This window comes from Montipora capricornis, chromosome 10 (assembly GCF_036669925.1).
Source record: "Montipora capricornis isolate CH-2021 chromosome 10, ASM3666992v2, whole genome shotgun sequence".
NCBI classification, from domain to species: domain Eukaryota; kingdom Metazoa; phylum Cnidaria; class Anthozoa; order Scleractinia; family Acroporidae; genus Montipora; species Montipora capricornis.
Window position 1 is genome coordinate 55171209 of NC_090892.1, and position 12500 is coordinate 55183708.

Sequence of the window (12500 nt, forward strand, 5' to 3'; positions counted from 1 at the left end):
AAAAGATTTCGACTGGAACTCTGTTTGCAAAACAAGAATTTAAACAAAATTGCCTTTACTGGCTTGTTTCAAAGCAATGTTCCAGTGATTCCAGTAAATACCAAAGTTGTAGCGAAGAAGAAAAAATCAGTGTTAGCGAAGAGGAGGAAATGCAAACGGAAAACGAGCTAAAGAGTGCTAGCGAAACACCAGAAAGATCCTGCTCCGATGATACTTCAGCAGACGAGGAGAAAAGGAGATGAAAAAATCGGACAGTTAAGGAAAACAAAAGCCCGCGACATCGAACTCGTCCACCGGTGCAAAACCAAAGAAGAAGACACAAAAGCAATCAACAAACAAACGGAAGAAGTGTTTCAGAGGAAGAGACGGGAGATTTATGTGGAGAGTTGTAAGAAACGAGAAAACATGTCGACGTAAAAATAAGGGAGACGATAGAATCTTCTGCCGGATAATCTCCAACTCTACCCGTCCCGAGCAGGGTTAAAAAAAAAAACATTGCTGGGAGATAAAAGTCCACTATCTGAGTTATCTGGAGAATTTATTAAGCGAATTCATCCAAGTAATTCTCAAACTATTTTCCACCAGGATAGGAGACAAAAAGGCTGCTCTGATCCATGAGAGGTGGAAGAAACTCCGTGACAATATGCGGCTTGGAGAAAATTATGCGGCAATGCAATCAACAACCAAAGTAGAATTATCAAGTTTCCACGAATTGAAATATCCACGCAACGCGCGAGGTAACTTTAATTTATCCGCGAGGAATGGAACTTTCTAAAAATAACTTGAGACATATTACCTATGGAAAAGGGCATGTATGGGAGATGCCCTTTCTTCCCACTTCATTTTCTCTTGGTAGAGATCATGGCTTCAAGTCCTGTATGTTGGAGCTACTTTACTTTTTCAGGCGTCTGTCAGAGACAATTGCTTCAGTCAGGAGCCCATCTGGAGCGTGCAACTTCCATACAGCGTCTGTGAAACGGCGTTTCACGTGACAAGTAGGTTTATTTTTAGACTAGCCCTTCCCGCGAATTAGGTCAAAAAACAAAGGCAGTTCCGGTTCAGTGACCCTATGACGTCAGCTTAATTTCTTGTAAATGGTCATCGGGCTCCTGTGGGAGTCTCATTCGCGGGAAATTCAATCTAAAAATAAATCGGTCTGTGAAAACGCCGTTACACGAACACAGTAGAGTTGTAGGCTCCGGGTCATGGGTTCCTGCTTCAGTAAAATGTTGAGATAAGTACGTGCGAGGATCACCCTCCCTTTCGTCTATAACTCGCACTTCAAATATACATTCATTTTCTTAGAACTTAAAAGATGAGACAACACAACTTTTTGCATGAATACTGTGTACACCTCTTGCCTTTGCATTGTGGAGTCCAGACCACACAGAACTTTTTTTACCCCAACCATTTTAACAGAACGGCCGGAGAAGCAGATGAGGATATTAACGTTTTCACTCAATACTCTCAGCTCCCGAATCCCCCGGCACATGTGGCGTAAATTAAACATGGATGCAAAAAAAAAAAAAAATCGTTAAATAGTTAAATAGGACTGTTTTTTCTAATAAAGGGTAAGTGGCAGATGATCTCTTGGATTTAGTCATTTCACGTACTGTGGTATTCTCCTACATTGAATAAAAGAACACACTGACAAATGCCGCTATGAGTTCGTCCTTGAGTGCCCCCTTAGTTTGCTTGACCCGAGTCAACAGGGGTTTTCCGGGGAACATGGCTAATTTGAAGTGAACTGGCCATGGGAAACAGGGATGAAACAAAGAATTAAAATATCGTAGGGAACAAGGAAATATAAACCATTTTAGGGATCAAAAGCTGAGAACAAGTTAGAAGTAATTTCGGGAACAAGGAAACAAGGACTTCCCTGGGAGACCCCATGAATTGAAGTCTTTCTCCCTTACAACCATATCATTTTTTTCTCTCCAGGGTGGTCTTGACTCACGTTTTTAAAGTTGTGCAAGCTAAGCATGAACTTCCGTACACAGCAAGTCTCGATAGTTGCAAATGCTTCATCGACATCTCTTTTAGTTTCCCTGATAAAAAATATTTCTAAGGTATTAGTCGTAGCGCTTGTTGTAGCTCATAACAGTGGACCTTTCTTTTTATAGAGCAGTTTTCAATTGAGTGTCGAAAGTAATTAGCTCATTACTTTGGTTTTGCATTACTTCACTCAGTGATTGGTTCAAAGTTCTCGCGCCACTTTTTCAACCAATCAGAAGTGAAAACCAAAACTAATCGTGGCTCGCGCGTGCACATTTTCCCGCGCTTTGTGTCGGCTACGTGTAATTACTTCGAGTTTTGATTGGTTTACTGGATTGGCTCCGTCCTTTTTGATTGGCCAAAGTAATTACTTTGGTTTTAGTTTTACGACACTCATTTGAAAACCGCTCTATTATTTAACCGATTAAATTTGTTCCAGATAATGCGAGGCGTCCGAGTTAAAGTGCCCATAACCTAAAAAGTTTTATTTTCCTATTTGAAAGTCCATATTAAAAAAATGAACTTTGGCGAAAGAATTTTTCAATTCCAGCGAGAAGCGAATATCTACGATTTTTTCAATCCTACTTTTATTTGGTACACCCCTTCCGCTGGTCAGGACCTCACGGGCTCGCTGTGACGTAGATTAAGGAATGCTTGTTGGCGTGGGTCTTATCTTTTCTTACTAATCAACGCCAAGGTATCGCTCAGCGATCGTTTTTGGTATTTTTCAGTCAACAAAAAAATCAATCATGCCTATATTTATCATCAAGGAAAGCGGTGCCTCTGAATCTGGAAGTGAATAAACTGGCGATTTAAAAAAAAAAGGAATTTGAGGCGAGTAGTTGCCGGTCTCGACGAGTCAGCCAGCGCTAGCACTGAAACCCAGAACTACGCGGAACCCTGCGTGGAAGAACCATTAGCAGACGAGGAATGGCTACAAAATCACAGAAAAGAACAAGAGGATAAGGAAGATCTCGCGAGGGAATTAAAGTGAACGCTTATGTCTGTTCCGGTAAGCGAGTCTCATCCGCCTTCAACGATCTTTTCGTTTTGCTGTCCATACAATACTGAAAGTCATACTCTTTGAAGTTAATCTAGCACAGTGAAGAAGTTTTACCGAGCTTCTTTTTACCAAGACAAAATCTGCAGCCATTTTTCCTTCTTTTTTGAGGTATTGCGTTTTGCGAGTCGAAGGATTCCTACGTATACTTATTATTTTTTTTGGGATCAGCTGTGTTGTTACGTCGAGTGGTTACGCATCTTTTAGGCATTTTCAAGGGAATTATTCCTTACTATACTGTTTATATCGCTATTCCTTTTTCACTTGAAGTCACGTGTTCCTTAATCTACGTCACAGTAGTATTGTGACCGGGAAGAATCTATAGAAGACTAAGGCGAATGGTGAGCCAAAAGGTCGGCAAATTTGAACTTTTTCTTATTTCATTTTCAAGTCGCGTTTTGGGAAAATCGCAAATTTTTTTCGCGAAACGTCTATGAGATATGTGTAGATTCAGATGACTAAGTAAGAAAAATTAGGTTATGGGCACTTTAAATACATGAGCAAGAAGCATAGCCACATCTTCAATGAATGCATCACGGCTAGTTAGAACAAGGTCCATAATATTTCCAGAATGATCGGATGATTGAATTTAGACGTCGAGTAATATTATGATCATTCATTTAAAAAAAAGCAGAAGAAGTCATCTAAGATATGTTGTAACAAAAGATTTTAATCATTTCATCAGTCAGTCAGTTGCGGATCCAGTCAGACCAATCAATGGCTCGAAAATTGAAGCCACCAGTAAAAAGAGTCTTGTGGTTCGACACCCGAGCCAAAAGCAAAAGTCTAAACAATTGAACTGCAGACAATGACTTAGAGAAGCTGCTTTCAATACCAAACAATACCAGGTTACGAGAGCTGCTATATTACTGAGCAATAACCAGATTAGTCAAGTGAAGCTATGATCCTCGCAGTTATGAACAAAATGTTAGCAATTGCGTAGAGAAGCTTGAAAAACTGAGGACTTCAACGGGGTTTGAACGAACACGTGACTTCGCGATACCGGTGCGACGCTCTAACCAAATGAGCTATGAAGCCACTTCTCTACGCAATGGCCATTTTTATTCTAGGGACAGATAATACGTCTAGGTGACTTTAGACAATTTAATTTATGTCTCTTTTATAGCTCGTCATTTAATTCGTCCCGTATAAGGACGGGTGAGAGACGTACGTCTGGACGACCTAAATCGTTTAGGGCGTCTTTGAAGAAGATCGAAGATTCATTCTCCACGGGAACATTTGAACCCACAAATGATCGGTCATGTTAAAACGCAGATCGTGATTGCGCAGATTGATGTTTCCTTTTGCAATTACCTAAAAACGCAGATCGGAGCAGAGTAGCGAACCAACAAACTCAACCCACGTATGGTTTCGAATCGATCCCAGGCCACAATGGTGGGAGGCGAGTGCTCTCACCACTGCGCCACCCCTGCTTTCCAAATACTGGTGTTAGCTCTGTGCCAAGACGCAAGTTGCAACAACTTCACGTGATGCGTCACGGCATGTGCATGTGATACTCAAGATGTTCGATCTCCAAGACTAAAAGGGCCTAAACGATTTAGGTCGTCCCGTCTTTATACGGGACGAATTAAATGACGAACTAAAAGACGCATTAAACTCACAAATTGCCCAAAATCGCCCAGACGCATGATACGTCTCTAGTATAAAAACGGTCAATTGCCAAAATTGCGTTCATAGATTTCATAACTGTGAGGATCATATTTTGATTTCTGCATTAACCAAATATTAATTACCGGTAGTGATACCAGTACTGAAAGACTTAACTAAAAAAAGTGTCTGCCCCAGGGTGTTATTGCTTTTACATTTACATCCTCTTCGTAAAACTTCGTGAAAATGGAGAAGTACCAAACCATCATGTGGTTTATGCACAAACCGCGAAAAAATTCAAATAATTGGGATTCGTTTGGACTTGCCCGGCAACACTAGCAATACCGAAAGAGGATTGGGTGCGATTGTTTTTTGTTGCTTGGTGACGTCATTGGCAGGAAATACACAACGCCAAAAAACGCCGGGGTTTCAAACGGTTCATTCCTTTGTCGTGCGATGATACGCTTAGTTAGACAAAATGTTGGGGATTACAAGCAGCGACAAGGGTGCAAAATTAAGGAAACTTTTAAGACCATAGGATACATTAAGGTCATAGAGTTTTGAAGAAATTTGTTTGAGCGAAGTTAGGGACGCTTTGCCTGCAGTGAAAATTGGAAAATGCTTTCACCGCGTGATCACTCAGGGGTTGGTACTATGCCGTATTATTTGACTTGACTTTAAACTTAATTCCATTTATTTTTCCCGGTTGGTTCGAGATGCCATCGCTATAGAGATATTTGGTTGATAAATTATAGTCGTCTCCGTCAAATTTGCAGAATCCAAGCTCAAAATTCCCTTTCAAGACTCCGATGTCATTCAAGCCTGACTTGGCACAGAAACCCTCGCCGTCAAGGAAAGAATTATGGAAGGAAGAACTAGGATTAAATGGTACGGTATTGGTTTTAATAGGTGTATCTCGTATAGTGTCTGCTTAAAAAGATTTCCTGCCGTCAAATTTGGCTAAGACGGCGAATTAGTTGCAGAATTGATAGTTGAAATCCTGCATCGATCGACGCTTCTCATACAAGCTGTCCGGTTGAAATGGAATTTAACATTTAGACTTTTCTTTCCTTTTATGCCATTCAGACGATTCTGATCTCGAAGAGGAACAGTCTTCAAGTGGCGGCGAAGAATTAGAACCTGAGGCCGATCAGGCATCTAAGGGTGAGCAAAGAGAAAAAAAGCAACGCGAAACTTGACAGCTATTAAAAGTCAGACTTCGCTGAGATTTTGCTTTAATGACTATAAGCCATTAATTTAGAGTCTAACTAAAGAAAGTCGACTCAGTTAGTCAAAGAAAAGACTCCTTGCTGCTTGTAGAATTTAACTTTATCGCTATAGTACGTAGCTGGTTGTAAATTGTCGACGTTTTTTAAACATTGTCTCCTGGGCAAATATTTTGTCGTAGCCGCTTGCCGTAAAGTATGTGGCTTATGGACTTTCAACAAAATTAATTATTCATCTTTTAGTCAAGGTGTGATGGGAAAATAAGGCTTGCATTCGCTTGTTTTGCTGTAATTATCTCACGGTGGACATATTAACAATACTATTCAGGATTCCTGCTTCAAAACAGAGTAGAAGAGTTTGATAAAAGTTCATCTTTATGACTAGTGTTTTTAACTTTTCCACTTGATTTATTAAGTACAAGTACCTCATATGCAAAGTAATCATCACTAGTTGGCTTCATGCCAATCAGTGCATTATAACGGACCACTTACTAGTTGCATGTGAGCAGCCTTTTTTCTCATTCCTGATATTATTTTAGATTTAGTTTATACAATTGTCCATTACAATTTACTCCCATGTCCTGAAAGCACAAGCAGCCCAAATTCACAAGAGTGAATACTCCAGAGTAGCTGTAAATGGGCAATAATTTATAGATGGTTTGCAACCAATCTCTAGAGACACAGATAACAATGATAATATTGCTGGGGGACGAACAAAAGGAACTAATTCATGAGAGATCTTTTGTTTTCGTCCACCAACATGACTGTTACAGCAATGCCGTATGGTGAAAACCACCTACTAAGGGCTCATATGGGTAAAAATTCTGAAAAAAATCATTTTAGAAACAAACAAACAAACAAACAAACATTTGCTTCAAATTTCAATTACCTGACGTGTATTCATGAGGTGACCTTGGTTCCCTCTTAACCTTGACCAAAAGAGAGAGATGGGAGTTCTCTTGATGTAAAATGTGGTCAGAGCTTTCATCAACAGCACTTTGGCAGAGCTCTGATAAGTCATTTCTCTGTATTCTGCAGGATCATCTGCAGAGTATAAGGCACTTCTGGATGAAATCAAACAGAAGGACAGACAACGTGAAGAGTTACTCATGAAGCTGAAGGTTGGAGTTGTTGTTTAAAGTACACCCTAATAACCAACATTCCAGACCTATAAAAATTTATAAAAAATAATTAAATAGAATATTAATCCTCGACTTTTCGGGAAGAGAACATCCTGTTTGGAAATGGTGTAAACACTGCTTTGCCTCGGCCCCAGAACCTTGAGCTTAGAGGCTAAGCATCTTCTGGAGGATTAGAGTGGTTGCAATGACAGTGGAGGCCTGTATTTCTCCCAACAACTCTGGAATCCCAAGATCTTTAAAAATCCCTCCAACTAAGCAGACACTACACCCTAACAATCAACCACCTATGATACAATCTTCAACACCCAATCAGCATTCTCACCAGGCTGCACCCTTGCGGGATTCACACACAAAAATTTGAAATCATAGTTAATTATCATTAGAAATTATAGTTTATTTTGTCTTCATCCAGTGTTTCTCATGTCCTGTTCAAGATTTATACCATGATAATGTATAGTCTGAAAATAGAGGGAGGGGCTTGTCAGCCTTTACAAAATTCTGTGTGGCCCAAGGTTTTAGAATCGTGTTGCTTGACAATTTTACCCCTTCGATGGCTTCCCAATAAATTAATAACTAGAGGGACTTAGTAGCCACCAATTAAATCCGGCCACTTGGGTTCAAATCCCACAATCAAGACTGCAGGATTCTTTTCAGCCTTTTTTCCAACTGCTGTGCTGCTGTTAAACTGAGGTGTATATTCTGGGTTTTAATTTCTATAAAATCCACAATTCATCAATTCAATAGAAATATAAAATTTTATATGAAAATATCATACTCTACCATTTCTTAACTACTGATTGGTCACCTCTCTCGCAGGTTATGTCAGAGAAAACTTCCAACTACAAGTCAAGGCTTCAAAAGGCAGAGAACAACAAGAAGTCACAGATAAAGATACTCAAGAAGACACACGAATCTCAACTGTCAATGAAAGCTGAACTCATTCACAACTTAGAGGAATTAATAGAGGAACAAGAAAGTAAAATTGCAGAGCTTGAAAGTCACATTAAGGGCTCAAGCCCCTCGCAATCAGCACACATTCCGAATACCAAGCCCTCGAGTATCAGAAAACTGGTCGATTCTATAAATGACTTACACACAGAAAAAAGTAGAATACACGAAACATGGCTTTCCACACAGTCTGAGCTAGAGACTGTGAAACAAGAACACAGTGAAACTGTCAACCATCTTTCAGACAACATTGCTGAGCTGGAGAGCAAACTCCGAAAATCACAAGCTGAGATAATAAAGCTTCAAAGCTATGAACCTGCAGTTGACAATGTAAGTATTTCTGCCAATACAAATAAGGTTGCCTTGCATGTTATCATCCTCAAGTATTTTCTGTTACTTGTTGATAGAATTGGTCGTATATATAAAAAAAAAACCTGTATATTTAACATTCTCCCCAGGTGTTTCAACACAGGCAGGCTGTCTAGTTAAATTCCCAGAAGAATCATTTCCGCCTGGCTTAAAAGTGAAAAAATGGAAAGACCCTTTTCCACAAGTAAAAGAAGAAAATCAATTAAACCCGATAAAAAATAATGTGGTGTTTTTTTGTGGTCCGCACGACCTAGTATTGCCTGGTTCCAGACACTGAAGCACAGGTTTTGATTCATCCTGGCTGAGGGACTTCAAAATTGACACGATAAGATCAACGAACACTTTCTCTTTTTGTAGGTCTTATTTGTTACTTTAAAATATCTTGCGGGATGACGAAGTATCACTGTGACTGCTGCATTTGGGAAATCACAGTGAAAAGTGATTTATAATCAGCAATATTCCTTGGCCTTCTTGAACTCTGCGCTTTTGTTTTTTTCATGTATCCAGAGTTTTTGTTTTGTCACATAAAAACCTGTACGTCACCTTTTGTTCAAATGTATTTTTCACTGACACAAAACTTAAGAGAATTAACTCTTAATCGACCCTGCGAGCATAGCCTCTCTTAAACTAAAAAGAGAGGCTCTGTGCGAAAACGTGTCAAGTCTTTTAAGTCGCCGAAGCCCAAGTTTTCTGGGCTAGTCACTCCGGTCAAACCGGTTTAGGCAACACGTGCATCATATTTTTGACAAAGCGAAGGTCAAAATCGAGACTTCCGTACGAGAATCAACATGGCGTCTTGGAGTGCGATTGAGGCTTGGCCTGCGTATATTCAGTAAAGACTTTAGAAGTTTAGAAAGGCTCTGCTAGCAGGGTGCTAAATTAACCTCAAAAGATTGCAAACAACGATCATTCGATTGGACAAAATCCTTTAAACCTGGAGTTGAAGATATCTTTTGAGAGATTTGTCGACCTCTTCCTCGAATTAAGGGAAAGTGGGTATTTTAATTATTTTATCCCTAATAATAATAATAATAATAATAATAATAATAATAATAATAATAATAATAATAATAATAGTAATAATAGCAATAATAATAATAATAATAATAATAATAATAATAAATAATAACAACTTTATTTAAGTGTCAATGGATTTAGCACTAGAGCACTAATTGGAAACACTAATGAAATTAACTCAAATCAAATCAAAATAAATTAATTCATAAATGATTTCGATGTTGAAGGAAGAAATCGTTATTTGGGAGTGTCCTATATGCAACCCTAAACCTGTCCTTTCTCTGTCTCTTGGCAGAACAATGCAAATGAAAATGAACCTCAACTGTTGGCCTTGCAAGAAGAGAATGGTAACCTAAGAAAGAAAATTCAAACCATGGAACATGAAGTTCAAAGCTCAAGCAAGCTTCACCTTGACACAAAGAACCAATTAGAAGAGGAACTTCTCGGTTTGAGGAAAAAGCTACGAGATGCTGAAGCTAAATACAGTAATCTTGCTGCTACCCCTCCAAAGGTTAGCAGTTGAAAAGGATCTACTAGGCTTTTTAATGGCCAATTAACAAAGTTGCCCTTTCCCCTCCCTTATCCAGTCTGTTTTTTCCTTGTGCTGACCTTACTTTGCTCGTTCCGTGTTTGGAAAAGTTAACTCAATTTAGGCGATAGCTGGAGCAAGTGTTTAAACTATCGAGGTAGCTATATGGAAAGAAAGTGAACTGTTCATTTTCTAACCCTATTTTTCATCCAAAGAAACAAAATCGACGTCTCTGTTTAAGTTTCTGTAAAGAGAAGCTTGCGTATCGTCCAAAACAGCTGAAGTCTTGGCACTGTGAAATATATCTCAAACTTGCGTTTCTTTCTTTCTTTATTTCTTTCTTTTTTCAAAGACAAGGACTATTTCAGTTGTTTCAGAGGAAACAAAGAAACAACTTGATCAAATGATCACCCAAAATAAGGACCTGGAAGAACTTCTTTCAAAAACGAGATCTGACCACGACAGCAAGGTACGTACGTCCACAGACTTTCCTTTGTTGATCCGCTGGCGAGCCAATATTACTTTTTTCTAGCAACGAACGAGGAGCAAGAGGCTAGAAACCGTCAAATAAGATTCTAACGCAAGTATCTTGGGCCTCACGGCACGCTCTATCTGCGTGTGTCACGCGCGCACGCCTTTGCTCCTTGCAATTACAGCGCTTGGTTAGAAGGAATGGAATTTGTGCAATCTGTTTTCTCCATCTTATAGATATCTGCACTACAGTCGGATATAAAGTCTCTGACGGCAAACGTGAAGGAATGCGCTAAAAATGAACAGAAAGCTTTAGCAGAATGTAGGACCCTGCAAGAAGCTGTCAAAGATAAGAAGGAACTGGAGTCCGCGTTGTATAATAAGGAAAACCTTGTCAAGACTTTAGAAAGCGAGGTAATTTTTTTTCCTGACTTTACAAACTGTATTTCGACACTTGTTGATTTGATTATTTACGTTCTAATTTTCTTCGCTTAAGCGAACGTAAACTATTTTACCTTTCAATTCCCGTAACACACAAACAGGACGGCAGAGCTCGAGCATAGTTAATATATGGGGATAGTTGTTTTTCGTTTTTGTTCACTGTTTCGGCCCTGACCATGCGAAAACCACACCTTTTTTTCTAAAAGACAGCCAATCTTATGTTATTGCTTCCTTTTTTTGTCATTCTAGTCGAACAAAGTACATTTGTACAAATCCTGAAATGTTTCAGGTTTTGTTTGTGCATACGCAATAACATTAACTATTCTAATTTAGTTATTGAAGTCGCAGTGAGGAATGTAATTCGAGTCCCTGAAAATTCGCTGTAAAACTGGTTATAAAATCTTATCAGCCTGATGAAAAACCAAACAACATGCATTTGTTGATTCCACAGTACATTGCAGTGTTATTTAATTTTAATCAATGTGAATAACTTTTCTGAAACACTTGGCGCAAATTTTGAAATCCGAACTGCATGAATATGGGCGGAACTATTTACATTTTCGCCATAGCGTTACTAGTAAGACGACGTGAAACGCAAGCTGCAAATGAAATCAAATGAAAATAAAACTTGGCCATTTTCCGGCCACCTTTGCATTTGGCTTTCTTGAGTGGAAAAAATAATTATTTGGCATCGTAACAAGACGCCGGTCAGCCTGTCCGGTCAGGCTGATCGTTTGCCAGTCAACCTCAAATTTACTGGACAAATGAGGTCCAGTGGGGGGGTCCACGTTTTCCACGTTTTCCACGTTTTCATTTCGATATTCTTTTGTTTTTATTGAAATTAGACCTTGATGCCTCGTTCAAGGCAAAATATTCTTTTGAATTTGCAGCTCAAGAACGAGGCATCAAGGGCTAATTTGAATGAAAACAAAAGAATATTTAAATGACTGCCATTTTGGAATAAGGTCTATTAGAAGGCTAGATTTTTCATAAAACGAAGGCGAAACTGTGCGGATAGGTATAAGTACCAGAAACAGCCAATCACAAGCACACTGCAATTAGTAGCTGTGAAAACTCCGTAAAAGGAGGTGTCCAAGCATGAAAGTATGACTAATTACTGGAATACCCACGGAAAATACATGTACGCAAGGACTCTTTGGAATAAGCGAGTTCAGAGTCATTCTCGTCACCAGAGCCTCGGATCGACCCAAGGCTCTGGGAAACTCTACGTAGGAGAACATGCGCCGTAGGGTTCTTATATCCAAAACTTGGCTATTTGAACCTTACAGCGCCAGCTCACTCCTCGTGCTAACATGAATGCACCAATTAGAGACGCTTTTGATTGTTCTTCACGAAAACCAATGAGAAGACACTTTGTTTCAGGGTTCCCCAGAGCTCTTCTCTCCCTCAGTCAAGAGAAGAGCTCTTGGGGCCGAGAATGGTTCAGAGTTTCAAAACACGTGCGCGTGTCGGGATACAAGCAAGCATAGACCCTTTGCATAAATGGCGCCCAAATTTGAATAACAATACTTGATACATCCTTAGCCTCGTGCTTATGTTTCAAGACAAAGGATTTTTCTCATGAATGTGAGGCTAAGGATGTATCAAGTATTGTTATTCAAATTTGGGCGCCATTTATGCAAAGGGTCTATATATCAAAAAACAGAGAAAAGATTTCTAATGCAAATTCTTGC

At 39.3% G+C, this 12500-nt stretch overlaps 1 protein-coding gene across 1 annotated transcript in view; it reads left to right on the forward strand.

Moving 5' to 3' along the window:
• The first annotated feature begins 5082 nt into the window (after nt 1-5082).
• LOC138019056 (kinesin-like protein KIFC3) overlaps nt 5083-12500 on the forward strand; it is a 25315-nt gene continuing 17897 nt past the window's right edge. Inside the window, exons 1-8 of the mRNA XM_068865715.1 lie at nt 5083-5308; nt 5440-5551; nt 5750-5827; nt 6928-7010; nt 7848-8309; nt 9661-9876; nt 10247-10363; nt 10603-10779. Of these exons, the coding sequence (XP_068721816.1) occupies nt 5282-5308; nt 5440-5551; nt 5750-5827; nt 6928-7010; nt 7848-8309; nt 9661-9876; nt 10247-10363; nt 10603-10779 (1272 nt within the window). The 5' untranslated portion in view covers nt 5083-5281. The remainder of the gene's footprint in view (nt 5309-5439; nt 5552-5749; nt 5828-6927; nt 7011-7847; nt 8310-9660; nt 9877-10246; nt 10364-10602; nt 10780-12500) is intronic.